Below are 18,171 nucleotides of genomic sequence, written 5' to 3' on the forward strand. Positions count from 1 at the left end.
CCTTGGCGAAATCGCAAGTCAATATTGCAGCTTTTTTTTGACACAAATACAGTAGGGAAAGGCTTCCTACTGTGTCATTTTCTATTAAATAATGGGTGGAGTATTTACAATGGAGTATCCATGCGACAGCAACCAGCGGCGGGGTGTGTGTCATGGCCATGCCTCCAAGGAGGTAAACAACGTCCGTAAACGTCGTCGTCACCGGTATTGGCCGAAGCCTTGCGGTGCTTTCGCGGACACACCATCGCGTGCGCTAGCGTCCTAACATGCCAAACTCCACGTGACCAAACCAGTCGAGCAGCTCCGAGACACACCGTCCCCGCGGTCATCTGACTGGCTGGAGAGGATCGAACTACCGGTGACGGCGAGCCGTCATCATACCATTGCCTCACCACCCCACCAGCCAATGATCCCAAGCCTTCACGAGCCGGAGAAAGCCCGCGAGAGAGACCAGGGGACCTTCCCCTGCCGAGAGAACCAGGATGTGGCCCAGACCTAGGTCCGTCGGCGCCATCCCATGGCCACGGCCGAGACAGCGCCGGACCGCGACAACCACCAACAGACCGAGGCAGCAGGAACCAGCAGGAGTCTTGGCCACCTGCCGAAGATGGAGGACACCCCCAAACCTCGCCGGGACCAGGCGAGAGGAGGCGTCTTCCACCGTCACGGGGCGAACACGCGCAGCCCAGGCACTGATGGCATGTAACTCACACGTTCGTTGGGAACCCCAAGAGGAAGGTATGATGCGCACAGTAGCAAGTTTTCCCTCAGAAAGAAACCAAGGTTTAATCGAACCAGTAGGAGCCAAGAAGCACGTTGAAGGTTGATGGTGGCGAAATGTGATGCGGCGCAACAACAGGGATTCCGGCGCCAACGTGGAATCCGCACAACAAAACCAAAGTACTTTGCCCCAACGAAACGAGTGAGGTTGTCAATCTCACCGGCTTGCTGTAACAAAGGATTAAACGTATCGAGTGGAAGATGATTGTTTGCAAGAAAATAGTAAAACACAATTGCAGTAGATTGTTTGCTATGTAAAGAATAGGACCGGGGTCCACAGTTCACTAGAGGTGTCTCTCCCATAAGATAAAAGCATGTTGGGTGAACAAATTACAGTCGGGCAACTGACAAATAGAGAAAGGCATAACAATGCATGTACATGATATGATAAATATAGTGATATTTAATTGGGCATTACGACAAAGTACATAGACCGCCATCCAACTGCATCTATGCCTAAAAAGTCCACCTTCGGGTTATCATCCGAACCCCATTCGATATTAAGTTGCTAAGCAACGAGACAATTGCATTAAGTATGGTGCGTAATGTAATCGACAACTACATCCTTAGACATAGAATCAATGTTTTATCCCTAGTGGCAACAAGCACATCACAACCTTAGAACTTTCGTCACATCGTCCCAGGTGTCAATGAAGGCATGAACCCACTATCGAGCATAAATACTCCCTCTTGGAGTTAAGAGTACAAACTTGGCCGAGCCTCTACTAATAACGGAGAGCATGCAAGATCATAAACAACACATAAACAATAGATTGATAATCACCATAACATAGTATTCTCTATCCATCGGATCTCGACAAACACAACATATAGTATTACATATAGATGATCTTGATCATGTTAGGCAGCTCACAAGATCCAACAATGAAGCACAACAAAGAGAAGACGACCATCTAGCTACTGCTATGGACCCATAGTCCAGGGGTGAACTACTCACTCATCACTCCGGAGGCGATCATGGCGATGAAGAGTCCTCTGGGAGATGAATCCCCTCTCCGGAAGGGTGCCGGAGGCGATCTCCTGAATCCCCCGAGATGGGATTCGCGGCGGCGGCGTCTCTGGAAGGTTTTCCGTATCGTGGCTCTCGGTACTGGGGTTTTCGCGACGGAGGCTTTAAGTAGGCGGAAGGGTAGGTCAGGGGGGCTGATGAGGGGCCCACACCATAGGGCGGCGCGGGCCCCCCTCTGGCCGCGCGGCCCTATGGTGGCGGCGCCTCGTCGCCCCACTTCGTTATCTCTTCGGTCTTCCGGAAGCTCCGTGCAAAAATAGGACCCCGGGCGGTGATTTCGTCCAATTCCGAGAATATTTCCTTACTAGGATTTTTGAAACCAAAAACAGCGAGAAAACAAGAAGCTGGCTCTTCGGCATCTTGTTAATAGGTTAGTTCCAGAAAATGCATAAATATGACATATAATGTGCATAAAACATGTAGGTATCATCAATAAAGTAGGATGTAACATAAGAAATTATCGATACGTTGGAGACGTATCAGGCCCCTGCCCAAGACTGCCGGCCATGGCGCCAGCCACCAGCTCGACGCCGCAACCCACTATGACGACAAACCTCACAGAACGCCCCGCCGCCGCACACCACCATCCGCGCCGCCCAGATAACATCTCCCTCCGCACGAAGGGAACCTGTCGGGGCGCGCCCACCCCCACCCGCCGTCTTCGACGGCCGGGCGTGGCCGCCACCGTCAGCGGCGGCAGCGGCCAGACGAGGAGATCGAGGGGCGCTGATTTTTAGGGTTGGGGTTTCTCCAGAGCAAAAAAAAAACAAATATATTTAGCGCAAGGCGAAAGAATAGAGGGATCCAACAATAGACTTACTGCATGATGCAGAAACAAACGCTGACAATAGAGAAGAACACAGAGGCTGGTAGAGGGTGCCTGCCTATTTCCCTCTGCAAAATAATCTATCTATGGCCATCGGCGCTACCCCTCTCTGTGTTTTGATGGCGCATGATTGGACGTTTGGTAGGCTGACACCACTATTCCATTCAATCGAAGCTATTACTACTTATTAATAGCAGTTTGAGAGAGAAGTGGTGTTTTCGCACATGGGAGCATATGCTTTTTTTATTTTAAAATCCATGCTATACACCTTTTGAAATTTTTAAAAAATTGAATCGAAAAATTCACAGGTATATCTTCACGTGCAACGTGCTCGTAAATTCGTTTCATGAAAAATAGACTTGCTGAACCATCTGCAACTTGTTGTGGATCTACTGTGGAAGACCATTACTTCTTACGATCAACCTCAATCGTAGGTCGGATTAGCTCATCCATCCATAAGAAGTAAATCGCACTTCAAAAATGTGAAAAGTTAATTCCAACCAATATTCCGTCTCCATATTGTCACGTAGTACGAGAAAAGTTGAATAACATTTGCTAAAAAATTGCCTTCATCTCCACCTTCATATGGCCGCGGGTGAAGAACGACCTCTCAGGGCTCCTCAAGGTGTGCAACATCTTACAAATGAATTGCGCGCGCTTTGAGCCGCGTGGGAAAGTTAGAGCATCTCTAACTGTTGGGGCTTTTCAGGCCGAAATTCGGCGCTATTTAACGCAGGATGGATGTAATTTTTGGTCTGAGGTGGCTCATATTTCCAGTGGCGAGTGGCGAGTCTAGGACGGATGTAAAATTTGAACAAATATAAGCAAATTCAGACAAAACCAGACGAAATACGTTCAAACATATGCGAAATTTAGAGATATTTAACATATATAGGCGAGTTCGTACATATATATGCCGAATCCGTAATATATTTAATTCGGCCAGAGAAAAACATAAACTAAAATTTAAAAACGGCATCCTACATGCCGAAACCTTGACGTCGACCCGAAGACGTGTCAGTGCGACACAGAAGGCACCGTCGGCGGCGGCATTCCCAGGACGGGGGAGTTGCCGCCCTAGATGTGCGCGAGCACACTCTTGAGCGTGCGGCCCGGCGGCGTTGTTACGCGCTGGAGGAGGGCATGACCATCGTACGCTGTGAGTTCCCGTACATATCGGCGACGGAAGAACTCATTCCGGGTGTCGTAGTTGTCGGGGAGGTACTGCTCCTCCGCGCGCTGCTCGTCGCTGAGGGTGACTTACACAGCGGCGATCGCGGCGTCGAGCGCGTCGGCTCCCACCGGAACCGGCGGGATCGGGACACCCTTCGCGCTCAGGCGCCATCCTCCGGGTCGCGCGGAAGTCCAGCGGCGCTAGGTAGCCCGCCATGTGCAGAAGTCCCTCCTTCCACTGGTGTAGGGAACGCCGGATGAAGCCGTTGTTTGCCGCACCTTCGCCGTGGCCCGCCATTGCTCGCTGGAGGAGGATTGGGGAGAGAAGACTGGGCCGGGGAGAGAAGGGAGATGACGGTGGTGAATACGGCCAGACGCGGTAGTTCGACGATAAATAGATGGAGCCACGCATGAATTCGAGGCGATGGCATTAACTCGCCGCGTGGAAGCTATGCGTCCGGTGAAGACTGGCCGGCGGCATGCTTTTGCAGCGCGCAGAAGACGATTGGCCTTTCTCGCCGACAAGTCAGGGCCACCAGCTGCGCGGGAAGTTTTCTCGATGTTTCCCGCGCTTTCGTTTCCTTCGGACTCCGCGAGTGCTCCCGGAGGGCCGGGGATGATCTGGGCTCGCCGGATGGATGAAAGCTCAAATTCAGGTGAAAACGAGGATCCATAGACGCGACTGGACCATTTTCATCCACCCAGATAAAAAAAGGGTCATGAAGACCTTTCCGAGGAGACGCTGAAGATGCTCTTAGGAACGGTAGCTCTCGATGCTCTTATGGGAGATTGGGAGGGGGAGTTTGACGGTGAGATCTCAACAAGAATCCTTGCCACGAACGTGATTCACAACTCGCAAAATCCCAAGCCGTTGCCGCCGGATGGACAACCAGAGTGGAGAATGAGTGGAGAAGGATTCAAGGCGAGGGAATGGCATGAGTTGCTAACGTGTATGTACACACTGCTTAACTATTGACTCAGCATGCAGTTCCGGAGGACCAGACCAAAACTGCGGACGTGTTCATCTGCTGACAGAAAAAGTAACTACTAGCGAGGCAAACGTTCACCGGTAACTCGTAATGCTGAGGTAAAGCGACATTTTGGTATTGCGGAACCCGATTAAACTTAGTCCAGTAGTAAGTTACCGTAATTGTGTTATGTATGCTGGATGGTTGTATGTCTTGAATTCTGCCCGGTGTGGCTTTATTAAGTTAAAGCAGGGTTTAAGGGTCTTACCTCTAAAAAAGTTACCGTAATTTTCTGATCCTTAAGTTATAGAAAAATAGGGTGCGGGTGAGTTTCCTTCATACTGTTTATCTAAAACTTGTTATTTTTCCCTACGCTACGTACTTACAAATTTGAGTATGAAAAATAGCACGCACATACATACATGCGTCTTCTACACGTAAAAATTTTGTTCGGAATTTTTGAAGCTTTAGAAATATGATTTTTTGGCCGCTACAATACAATGGGTTCCAATGAACCTAGGTTCCACTGCGTATTTTCGATGCCGAGGACACATTCTAGGCAACCTTTGAACATAGAGGCCTTTCAGAAATGACCATCCATTTTGATGCCCGGTGATAGTGCATGTTAGAGATGTTTCCTGCGCCCCCATAGGTGAAGTTTATGATGGGCCCTACTACTGATATGCTATCTGTCACCTTATGGGACCGAGATCCAGTGCCCCACGTTCACATGGCACAACGTGACCCGAGGCCTCCCATCCACCATCCATTTAAATCCAACGGCAAGCAAAGCAACAACGCATACCAGCAAAAAGTCAACACTCGTCCATGACCTCGTCCACAGCCAGGCGTCTGCATCGGGCAAGCAGGGATGAGAAAATCAAACGCGGAGTCTGTGCTGCTGCCGCCGGTGCCACTGCGAGAAGGGGACGGGAGCAAGCTCCGGACTCAGGCCTTGAAGAAACGGCGCCATATAGGCATCTCCGCCCCGCTCCGACCACCTCCACCGTCCTGCTCTGACCACCTCGTCCTGGTCCGCTCCGACCACCTCCTCCGCCCCGCTGGGATGGCGCCGTCTGCCCCGCGCCGGCGGTTCTTCTACAAGCCCTGCGACGCCCTCCGACGGCCACCTCGTCCGCCCAGCTTCGATGGCCATCATCCGGCCGAGTCATAACCGAAATCATCCTCTGTTCTATCCTCTGTTTCTTCAGGTTCGAGAGAAACATAAGCTCTTCAGTTCAGCAGAAATGAATCAGGTCACGTTGTTGCTCTCCTTGCTGTTGGATTGAAATGAATGGTGGATGGGAGGCCTCAGGTCACGCTGTGCCTTGTGAACGTGGGGTACTGGATCTCAGTCACACCTTATGACCTTTGGGATAACTACAATATCGACGATGTTGTCTCGCTGCCAGATTTCTTAGTGCCCGTTAGAGACAAGCTATTTTTTTTTATTGTGCTTGCAACCAGACCAGCATAAACTCTAGCTCGACAGCTTTGGATCAGAAAATCCATCGCAAAGGGCGAGCAGAAGCGTCCAACCCCTGAAAAGCCATAACCTACACTCCATAACGTTCTCCCAATCCCCGAGGCGGGAACACAGAATCACAAATCGATTCCCACCCACGATACAAATTGCGATCTCTCTTGGTGGGTTCGTTTCGTTCCGCATCTGCTGAAAGAATGGATCTTGGCTATCCACGAACTCGTGCCACTCCTAACAATTGTGTGCTATCCGCGAACACCGGGTCCTCCTCTTCGACGACAGTCTTCAAAATTCTCATCTCAAAGGTCTAGCCAATCCACACTTACCCTTTATTTCAAAAAAAAAAAAAATCCACACTTACCCTTCTACAGAGGCCAAGGAAGCTCCAGGACCCTCAAGCTCGCGGTCCTGATTCAACTTATCGATGTTTCCCATCCCAGCGCCCTTAGCACCAGCTCTTGTTGTTGACCTCCCATCGAGATTGGTTTCATGCGTCGAGGTAGATGGAATTTCACAGAGTCGCCGCCGCAATCACCATGGGAGGACAAAACCCATAATAAGCACGAGGTGTTGTTGGACTAAATTTGAGTCAATTAAAAGAGATAGAAAAGAGCATTTCCTTCTCTTGGTTTTAGAAATTTTGCCAGATCAGACCACCTGCCCCAGTGAAATGCCAGAAAAGACCACCTCTGAATACAAATGTCAAAACTACCGTGGCGGCACGCTAGCCAAGCGACACGTCGAACATGCCGCTGTAGCCGCTGGTGGCAGGACTTGCTGTCGTGAGTGGTGGCGGCACGCTGGGCAGCTTGACAGGAGGTGGGACATGCCACCACCGGCTATGGCGGCACGCCAACATGGCACATGCCACCATCGGCTGTGGCGGCATGCTGACATGGCCACATGCCGCCACCGGCTGTGGCGGCACGTTGACGTGGCCAGCGTGCCGCCACAGCCGGTGGTGGCATGTGGGCACATCAGCGTGTCACCCCTCCCTATGGTGGCGGGGCCCACCACCTGGCGTTGCGGACGAAGCTGCCAACGTGCTGCCACCACTCACGGCGGCAAGTCCTCCCGCCACCGGCTACGGCGGCATGTGCGACGTGTCGCTTGGCATAGTTTTGACATTTGCATTCATAGGTGGTCTTTTCTGACATTTCGGTCTGATCTGTCATTTTTTTTGGTTTTACTACTCTCTAATTGCGGTTGATTACCCCTCTCTAATTGCTATGCACGAAGGTTAATGGGAGGAAACTTTGTTTTGCCAAAAACAAACGGAGCGAGTCCGTGCTCCTTATTTTTGTCGTCAGGATATATCCCCTATTATTACTGCACATAGAGGATCCCCCACTTTGTTGCTAGAGTGCAATTAGGTGATGCAACGTCATCCGCCGCGTTATCCAGTTTTTGCTTGCATTTTTTTTTTCTGTTTTTGGTCACACCGGCCATAACCCTCTGTGCCCTCTTCGGTCTTGCACACGTACAGCTTCCACGTATCCATGACCGCTTCAGTCCCTCGTGCTTTTCTAATCTCGTTTCTCCTCCTCCAAGGCTCGATCCAACCTTCTCGCCCTATCCATTTCCCTGCTCCAGTTTATTTGACACGCGTCTAGCCCAGACACCGACACAGAACACGTCCACGCGCGCCTATATAAGCCCAGCTGCGCCAGCACAAATCAAATAAAACAAACACGAGTTCCAACGTACATCTATCATCTATTCAGTCGTAGGTGCAAGGAAGAAGAAGAAGAAGGAAGGAGCAAAATGTCTCCGATGGTCAAGGGTGTTGCGGCGAAGGAGAGGGTGGCGTACGTGACGTTTCTTGCCGGCTCCGGCGACTACTGGAAGGGCGTGGTGTGTCTTGCCAAGGGCCTCCGCGCCGTCAAGTCGTCGTACCCGCTGGTGGTGGCCGTCCTCCCCGACGTCCCCGGCGCCCACCGCCGTGCCCTGCTCGACCAGGGCTGCCTCGTCCGCGAGATCCAACCCGTGCTCCCGCCGGATAGCCAGACCAAGTTCGCCATGCCTCACTACATCATCAACTACTCCAAGCTCCGCATCTGGGAGGTACTACTTAATCCTTCCAGTATATAAATTCTGGAGTACTATGTTTGATCAGTAGATGTTGATTCATGGTGATCGATGCAGTTTGTGGACTATGAGAGGCTGGTGTTCCTTGACGCGGACATCCAGGTTTACGCGAACATCGACCACCTGTTCGACCTGGAGGCGGGTCAGCTGTACGCCGTGAAGGACTGCTTCTGCGAAGCGGCGTGGGGCGAGCAGTGCCAGGAGATGGCGGCATGGTTCCCGAAGCCGCCGCCGCAATACTTCAATGGCGGCATGTTGGTGCTCGAGCCCAGCCTCGCCACCGCCAAGGCCCTCCTCGACAGGCTCGCCCTAACGACGGGGTTCACCCCGTTTGCCGAGCAGGACTTCCTCAACATGTTCTTCAAGGACGTTTACAAGCCCATCCCGTGGGTGTACAACCTACTGGTTTCCATGCTGTGGAGGCACCCCGAGAAGGTCCAGCTCGGCAAGGCCAAGGTGGTTCACTACTGCGCCCTGGTACGTGCCGACGCCGCCGTCGTCCTCGATCGTCTCTCGCCTGCAAACCTCCATTGATTTTCCTGGTAATATATGCAGGGTTCGAAGCCGTGGAGGTTCACCGGGGAGGAGCCACACATGGACAGGCAAGATATGAAGATGCTGGTGAACAGGTGGTGGGACATCTACAACGACGAGAGCCTCAACTACAAGCACGCCGCTGATCCGCTGCGGGTTGCTCTGACTGAGGCCGGTGCCGTCAAGCACTTCTCCACGCCATCTGCAGCGTAGGCTTGCTGCAAGCCAGCCGGCATGGGCATGAATGGACACTTCGGCCTAGCCCGCCGGTTTAATAAATAAACTGGAGTAACGATCCAGTACTAGAGCAACTTTAATGTATAGACAGCTGCTGATCGAGTACTATCAGAGCAACTTTAAAGTATAGCCAGCTCTAGAATTAATATGTATAATAATTTGTTTTACTCTGTGGATATATGGTCTATCTTACATATATTCAAACAAACTGTCTAAAAACACATGCTACAATTAGCTCTTAGTATATAAGAGCTCACTCTCCTCTTATTTTTTTTAATTTTTTTCCCTATTTAAAATAGGCAACAGTGCCAAGTAGGTGACCTATAAGTTCACTACTGTATCTGCTCTCAGATAAAGAGTATTGTTGAGCAACCTATAAGCTCACTAGCTCACTATTGTACGTACTCTCAGATAATATTGTATTAAACTATTATTGAGCAAGCTATAAGCCCATTATTGAGATAATGATGTGTTAGAATGTTATTGAGCAAGCTATACGCCCATTATACATGCTCTGAGATAATAACGTGTTAAACTGTTGTTGAGCAAGCTATAAGATCACTATTGTACATGTTCTTAATTAGGTAATAATGTGTTGAAGTGTTGTTGAGCAAGCTATAAACTCACTATTCACTATTGTACCTGCTCAGAGATAATAATGTGTTAAGTCTGGTTAATCACCTATCAAGTGCGCATGCATATATGACGTCTCACCAATGTCGAGAACTTCTTCTAGGAATAATGATTTACAGCCTTAGAGTAATTAACATCAAGCCACATTCTTGTACGGAGTAGTATAGATGTTGACTTGGCCCTTGCTTGTCTTGCAAAGGGCGTGTCCACCTAGCGTCGAAACATTGGTCATTGAACATCTATCGAGCGGCGCCCTTGTTCCTCTAAACAGAGGCATGTCCAAACTAGAGACCTGCTACATATAATTTGCGTAAAATAATTCGCGCAACATTAAGGTATTAATATCAGCGGATGAAGCCTGGTGATCAGGGGATACGTGAGCACCTCTTCTCTGCTCGACACGTGTCTAACGATGTTAGCACTGTATACGCATCGACGCGGTCCAGCGCATCGAGTGGAAGGACGGAGAGACGCGGGGAAGATGCACGGCGACGCGTTTGGCCGGGGAGACACTGGCGCGACCTCGGATGCACGAGGTAGAGGCCGGCGAGGTAGTGGCCGTTAGTGAGTAGCAGAATTCAACGGTGGTGGACCAAATCCAACGGTGATAACCGGGTGCTCACGTATCCCCCTGATCACCAAATCCACTCTCTTAATATCAGAATGCTAGATGGTATTGTTTTATGATCAGCAGTACCATATCGTAGAATCGTATCGTAGTATCATCTCAGTCTGACATTTTTATTTTGAATAAAAAATATAAATAATAATATGTGTCAAATAGATCTAAATCTATTTTTAATTTGAATTGTGGGCATATTCTATGTTATTCATAGATGTTGTGCATCCAATCATGGCTATTTGTCCAATACATGATACAAACATAAAAAAATTGTGCACCCACGCACATGCTTGAATACTAATACGCACAAACGACTAGTTAATAGCTTTCTTGCACCTATAAACTTGTTTTTTATACCCATCGAACAAAATTAACATATGTTGTATTATTTAGATACTTTGTTAGCTTTGAAACTACAAAACAACTTATACTTTTAAATTCGTCACGCTATTGTGTCCTTATGTTTTGGTATATGTGTACTTATATCAAAGTACTGAAGGTACCACGATATATATCAGGATACAAGTAACATACTATCAGATTAAGATACTATCACGTTACGTATCGATTGACCGTGATAGTATCGTAAAATCGGAAGATACTGCGATATGTATGATACTGCGACCGTGATAGTATCGTAAAATCGTTATGAAATGTTGAATGCCCGTGCGTTGCCATGGCCCCCTCCTCAATGTTGCTGCCACACATGAAAGGTTAACACATTATAATTTATACTATGTAAAGTGATAAGCACAAAATTTTCCAAAACAATAAAATTCTACTTTGCTTCTAATATAATTAGTTACTAATCTATAATTGAATATCATCATATGCATAACAACCTAAAGTTTATCTTTGACTAAGATTCTCCATTGCTCATATCCTACTTACAGCTTGAAGTAACATCTTCCATATGACATCACCCTTACAATGTACAAACTCATGTGACGTTGTTAGATCTGCGAGTTTAGACCCACTTCGCCTCGGCGACCTTGATCGCTCATGTCTTTGTCCGTCAAATTAGCCAACTGAACAAGAGCTAGATCCCCGTGGCAACACGATATCCCGGCACGCCTCTAAACAAAAGATGTCTGAATGCCTTCGCAGCTATGTGCTGCTACTATACCCAATCGGCCGTCATTGGTTTCCTTATTCCAACGATCAGTCTATTGGTTCATCGGCAAGAAGGCGAAGAGTGCAGGGCGCGGGAGACACGGCCTGAAGCGCGGCAACAGGGGCCGGCATGATGCTGGGCAGGCCGACTCGGTCTTTGCATCAAGGACTCGTTCACTGGACAGCGAGGGAAGAAAAGTGGCATCTGCTGCAAAGTACTCTGCACCTGTGGAGTCTGACGATAGTGGTGATAGCGATTATCATTATTCCCCCGGTGAGTCCAATCGTGGTCCGGCCATGGAGAAGAGCGCAGGGCGCAGGAGACGCGACCACAAGGGAGGCGGCTGGGACTGTCGTGGTTCTGCGCCGGAGAGGCAGGTTGGCGTTGTTGTCTCGTCAAGGACTCGTTCACGGAACGGCGGCCGGGGAAAGGGGGGCCCTTCTGCAAAGTATATTGCGGCGTATACTGCAACTCTGGTTTCTGACCATAGGGCCGGGGAAAGGGTAAGGGAAGCCAAGTAGGATGCACAACAAATTGATATTTGTGCCATCACACCAGGCTCGCTTGCGCCGCCCCGGAGTTTATAGGTGACCAAACATTCTAATCATCGGCACTAAAATGGAAGAAAGAGCCAAGTGGTATCTCAACTAGATATCATATGCCTTATACTTTGTTGGTCGAAACAAATATTAACATTCAGGGATGGGGTCAGCGAGGCCAGGTAGGATGCACAAGAGATTAATATTTGTGCCATCGCACCAGGCTCACTGGCCCTGATACGTCTCCAACGTATCTATAATTTCTTATGTTCCATGCTAGTTTTATGACAATACCAACATGTTTTAGTCATACTTTATAATGTTTTTATGCATTTTCCGGTACTAACCTATTAACAAGATGCCGAAGCGCCAGCCTCGTTTTCTCGCTGTTTTTGGTTTCGTAAATCCTACACAGGAAATATTCTCGGAATTGGACGAAACAAAAGCCCACGGTCTTATTTTCCACGGAGGGTTCCAGAACACCGAAGAGGAGACGGAGAAGGGCCACGAGGCGGCCACCCCATAGGGCGGCGCGGCCCCACCCCTGGCCGCGCCGCCATATGGGGTGGGCCCCTCGGGTGCCCCCCTGCGCTGCCCCTTCGCCTACTTAATCCCTCCGTCGCGAAAACCCTATGAGAGCCACGATACGGAAAAAGTTCCAGAGACGCCGCCGTCGTCAATCCCATCTCGGGGGATTCTGGAGATCGCCTCCGGCACCCTGCCGGAGAGGGGAATCATCACCGGAGGGCTCTACATCACCATGCCCGCCTCCGGACTGATGCGTGAGTAGTTCATCCTTGGAGTACGGGTCCATAGAAGTAGCTAGATAGTTGTCTTCTCCTCTTGTGCTATCATGTTTAGATCTTGTGAGCTGCCTATCATGATCTGGATCATCTATTTGTAATGCTACATGTTGTGTTTGTTGGGATCCGATGAATATTGAATACTATGTCAAGTTGATTATTGATCTATCATATATGTGCTATTTATGTTTTTGCATGCTCTCCGTTGCTAGTAGAGGCTCTGGCCAAGTTGATACTTGTGACTCCAAAAGGGAGTATTTATGCTCGATAGCGGGTTCATGCCTCCATTGAATCTGGGACAGTGACAGAAAGTTCTAAGGTTGTGGATGTGCTGTTACCACTAGGGATAAAACATCAATGCTTTGTCTAAGGATATTTGTGTTGATTACATTACGCACCATACTTAATGCAATTGTCTCGTTGTTTGCAACTTAATACCGGAGGGGGTGCGGATGCTAACCTCGAAGGTGGACTTTTTAGGCATAGATGCATGCTGGATGGCGGTCTATGCTCTTTGTCGTAATGCCCTAAGTAAATCTCATAGTAGTCATCATGATATGTATGTGCATCTCTATTCTGTCAATTGCCCAACTGTAATTTGTTCACCCAACATGCTATTTATCTTATTGGAGAGACCCACTAGTGAACTGTGGACCCCGGTCCTTTCTTTTACATCTTAAATACAATCTACTGCAATCACTATTCTCTGTTGTTTTCTACAAGCAAACATCATTTTCCACACCATACGTTTAATCCTTTGTTTTCAGCAAGCCGGTGAGATTGACAACCTCACTGTTAAGTTGGGGCAAAGTATCTTGATTGTGTTGTGCAGGTTCCACGTTTGCGCCGGAATTCTTGGTGTTGCGCCGCACTACACTCCTCCACCAACAACCTTCACGTGGCCTTCATCTCCTACTGGTTCGATAACCTTGGTTTCTTACTAAGCGAAAACTTGCTGCTGTACGGATCACACCTTCCTCTTGGGGTTCCCAACGGACGTGTGCTTTACCGTGACAAGCAACTCTTTTTCTGGCGCCGTTGCCGGGGAGATCAAGACACGCTGCAAGGGGAGTCTCTCACATCCAATCTCTTTACTTTGTTTATTGTCTTGCTTTACTTTATTTTATTTTTCTGTTTTGTTTGCTTTCTTATATCAAAAACACAAAAAAAATTAGTTACTTGCATTTAATTTATTTTGTTATCATGTCTAGTCCTGTACTTGTTACTTCGTCACCTGAGGAATTGATCTTTACTTTTAAACAAGGGGATGATGAGAGTTTTTGAAGATGCTTGGTCTAGAATTTTTGATTCTTATGGTAAAACTGAACCTAAAATGACTCTAAGTTTGCTTCTTAGTAACTTTTATTTTGGGCTCATTCTTCGCTGTAGATATGCCTTGGATGCTGTAGTGAGAGGATATTTCCTTCATTGCGATGGGGATCAAGCTTTTAATTCCATAAAAAAATTGGTTGCATCATTTAGCTCAGCTAGTAAAATTGATTCATCTCTTGCTAGCATTCATAATAGACTAAACACTCTCGAGACAAATATATCTTGTTTAAAAGAAGGGTATAATCAGATTCATGAATATTATGATTATGTTCTAGTAAGCTTTGAACCATCAATGTTTATCCCTACTATTAAGGTTGCTATTTGTGGTGAAACTTTTTATGCCCGTTGTGATATTATGTCTGAGTTTTGCCTTATGCCTAAAAATATCTATGAATCTTTGACACTTTGGAGACTTACTGAAGGTGGAGAAGGAATAACTCTTACTGATAATTCTTTTATAATTCCTGAGGGGATAGCTGAAGGTGTGTTCACAACCTTTCTTGGAAGAACAGTATCCATTGATTATCTCGTTATTGAATGTGTAGTTACAGGACAAATCACACTTGGAAGATCCCTGCTGAAACTATTGGGAGCAACCATAGATGTGGGAAAAGGCACCCTAAATTTCACCTCTACACCAGGAGGGGGTCATGTATTCCCTAAACCGAAGAGTAAGAATAAGAGTAATAAGGATAGGCGTAAAGCCCGAGGTAATAATGTTAATGCTTTTCTCTTGATAATACTTGATTTGCACTTTCTGCGCCTAGCTGAAAGGCGTTAAAGAAAAGCACTTATCGGAGACAACCCATTATTTTATTTCTGCAATTTTTGTTTTATATTTGTTTCAAGGTGCTTGTTACTACTGTAGCAGTACCTTTGTATCTTTATTTTCATGCATTGTTGTGCCAAGTAAGTCTCTAATAGAAGGTTGATACTAGATTTGGATTTCTGCGCAGAAACAAATTTGTTGTCTGTCACGAATTCGTGTTTTTCTCTCTGCAGAAGAATCAAAAAAATCAGAGAAAATTCATGCGTGATCCTCAGATATTTACGGAACTTTCATTAGTTTTGAGTTTTTCTATCTGAGCAAGTTAAGTGCCTCAAAAAAATTAGTCTTTACGGACTGTTCTGTTTTGACAGATTCTGCCTTTTATTTCGCATTGCCTCTTTTACTGTGTTTGATTGGATTTCTTTGCTTCATTAAATTTCAGTAGCCTTGGGTAATGTCCAGAAGTGTTAAGAATGATTGTGTTCTCTCTGAATATGTGAATTTTCTTATGCACTAACCCTCTAATGAGATTGCTTTAAGTTTGGTGTGGAGGAAGTTTTCAAGGGTCAAGAGAGGAGGATGATATGGTGTGATCAAGAAGAGTGAAAAGTCTAAGCTTGGGGATGCTCCCGTGGTTCATCCCTTCATATTTCAAGAAGAATCAAGCATCTAACCTTGGGAATGCCCAAGGCATCCCCTTCTTCATCAACAAACTTATCAGGTCACTTCTAGTGAAACTATATTTTTATTCCATCACATCTTATGTTTTTTACTTGGAGCGTCTGTGTGTTTTATTTTTGTTTTTGTTTGAATAAATTCGGATCCCAGCAATCCTTGTATTGGAGAGAGACACGCTCCGCGTTTTCATATTGAACACTGGTGTTCTTAGTTTTACTTTAATGTTCATGGCGAAGTTGAAAGCCGCTTCGTTGATTGCTATTTGGTTGGAAATAGAAAATGCTTCATGTGGTAAATGGTATATTATCTTGAATAATTTGATACTTGGCAATTGTTTTGAGCTCTCAAGTAGATCATGTTTAAGCTCTTGCATCATGTAGTTTAAATCTATTAGTGGAGAACTACTATAGAGCTTGTTGAAATTTGGTGTGCATGATTGGTCTCTCTAAGGTCTAGATATTTTCTGGTAAAAGTGTTTGAACAACAAGGAATACAAGTAGTAGAGTCTTATAATGCTTGCAATATGTTCTTGTGTAAGTTTTTGCTGTACCAGTTCATACTTGTGTTTGCTTCAAACAACCTTGCTAGCCAAAGCCTTGTACCGAGAGGAAATGCTTCTGTGCATCCAAAAACCTTGAGCCAAAACCCATGCCATTTGTGTCCACCATAAGTACCTATATGTGGTATTTTTCTGCCATTCCATAGTAAATTGCTTGCGTGCTACCTTTAAAATTTCATTCCTTTTCTTTGCAATACATAGCTCATGGGAAATTAGCCTAAAAACTATTGTGGTAATGAATATGTTGCTATGTATCTTAGTTCTTATAAGTTGCTTGTTGAGCGGTAACCATGTTTCTGGGGACGCCATCAACTTTTTTACTTTGTTGAATATCATGTGAGTTGCTATGCATGTTCGTCTTGTCTGAAGTAAGGGAGATTTCTCATGATTAAATGGTTTGAGTATGCATATTGTTAGAGAAGAACATTAGGCCGCCAACCAAAGCCATGTATCATGGTGGAAGTTTCAGCTTGGATATTAATCCTCAGAATCTCTTATGAGAATATTATTTGTTGTTGAATGCTTTAAGCATTAAAAAGAGGAGTCCATTATCTGTTTTCTATGTTGTCCCGGTATGGATGTCCACAAGTTGAGATCTATCAAAATCGAGAAATCAAATGCGATTTATCTCCTTGGACATTTGTACAGGTGGCATAGAGGTACCCCTTTGTGACACTTGGTTGAAACATATGTAATGCAATGATAATCCATGGAAATCCGAGCTAATTAGGACAAGGTGCGGGCACTATTGGTATTCAATGCATGAGGCTTGCAACTTATAGGAGGTTTTATGCATAACACATATGAATTATTACTACCGTTGACAAAATTGTTTCCATGTTTTCAAAATAAAAAGCTCTAGCACATGAGTAATCCCTCGCTTCCCTCTCTCGCGAAGGGCCTTTCTTCTACTTTATGTTGAGTCAGCTTACCTACTTCTTTCTATCTTAGAAGCAAACACTTGTGTCAACTGTGTGCACTCGATTCTTACATGTTTACTTATTGCACTTGTTATATTACTTTATGTTGACAATTATCCATGAGATATACATGTTACAAGTTGAAAGCAATTGCTGAAACTTAATCATCCTTTGTGTTCCTTCGAACCTCTTACTTTGAATCTATTGCTTTATGAGTTAGCTCTTATGCAAGTCTTTTTGATACTTGTCTTGAAAGTACTATTCATGAAAAGTTTTTGCTATATGATTCAGTTGTTTAGTCATTATCTTTTTGTTAGCAAATCATTGCTTTGAATCACTTCATTAATCTCATATGCTTTACAATAATGTTGATCAAGATTATGTTGGTAGCATGTCACTTCAGAAATTATCCTTGTTATCGTTTACCTACTCGAGGGCGAGTAGGAACTAAGCTTGGGGATGCTTGATACGTCTCCAACGTATCTATAATTTCTTATGTTCCATGCTAGTTTTATGACAATACCAACATGTTTTAGTCATACTTTATAATGTTCTTATGCATTTTCCGGTACTAACCTATTAACAAGATTCCGAAGCGCCAGCCTCGTTTTCTGCTGTTTTTGGTTTCGTAAATCCTACACAGGAAATATTCTCGAATTGGACGAAACAAAAGCCCACGGTCTTATTTTTCCACGGAGGGTTCCGGAACACCGAAGAGGAGACGGAGAAGGGCCACGAGGCGGCCACCCCATAGGGCGGCGCGGCCCCACCCCTGGCCGCGCCGCCATATGGGGTGGGCCCCTCGGGTGCCCCCCTGCGCTGCCCCTTGATACGTCTCCAACGTATCGATAATTTCTTATGTTCCATGCTACTTTATTGATGATACCTACATGTTTTATGCACATTATATGTCATATTTATGCATTTTCTGGAACTAACCTATTAACAAGATACCGAGAGCCACGATACGGAAAACCTTCCAGAGACGCCGCCGCCGCGAATCCCATCTCGGGGGATTCAGGAGATCGCCTCCGGCACCCTGCCGGAGAGGGGATTCATCTCCCGGAGGACTCTTCATCGCCA

General features: G+C 46.4%; 1 protein-coding gene across 2 annotated transcripts; it reads left to right on the forward strand.

The window, feature by feature from the left end:
* The first annotated feature begins 2,636 nt into the window (after nt 1–2,636).
* On the forward strand, nt 2,637–9,579 carry LOC124677114 (galactinol synthase 1-like). 2 transcript variants are annotated; one of them, XM_047213110.1, is made up of 5 exons: nt 2,637–2,679; nt 3,649–3,679; nt 8,063–8,324; nt 8,406–8,825; nt 8,904–9,579. In XM_047213110.1, exons 1-5 carry the CDS (start codon nt 2,637–2,639, stop codon nt 9,093–9,095), a joined length of 948 nt encoding a protein of 315 aa, XP_047069066.1. In that variant the 3' UTR covers nt 9,096–9,579. The 2 variants fall into 2 exon arrangements, with proteins under 2 accessions (XP_047069066.1, XP_047069065.1); XM_047213109.1 differs by lacking the exons at nt 2,637–2,679; nt 3,649–3,679 and having other exon boundaries at nt 7,962–8,324.
* The last annotated feature ends 8,592 nt before the right edge of the window (nt 9,580–18,171 follow it).

Source organism: Lolium rigidum, chromosome 7 (assembly GCF_022539505.1).
Source record: "Lolium rigidum isolate FL_2022 chromosome 7, APGP_CSIRO_Lrig_0.1, whole genome shotgun sequence".
Taxonomy (NCBI): domain Eukaryota; kingdom Viridiplantae; phylum Streptophyta; class Magnoliopsida; order Poales; family Poaceae; genus Lolium; species Lolium rigidum.

What these genes read in the sequence shown, in the direction of transcription:
- LOC124677114 (XM_047213110.1), top strand. Translation starts at nt 2,637, where the DNA reads ATGCAGAAACAAACGCTGACAATAGAGAAGAACACAGAGGCTG. An exon ending in CGACACAGAAGGCACCGTCG is followed by an intron (nt 3,680 to 8,062) that starts GCGGCGGCATTC and finishes GGCGAAGGAGAG; the next exon opens with GGTGGCGTACGTGACGTTTC. An exon ending in CCAAGCTCCGCATCTGGGAG is followed by an intron (nt 8,325 to 8,405) that starts GTACTACTTAAT and finishes TGATCGATGCAG; the next exon opens with TTTGTGGACTATGAGAGGCT.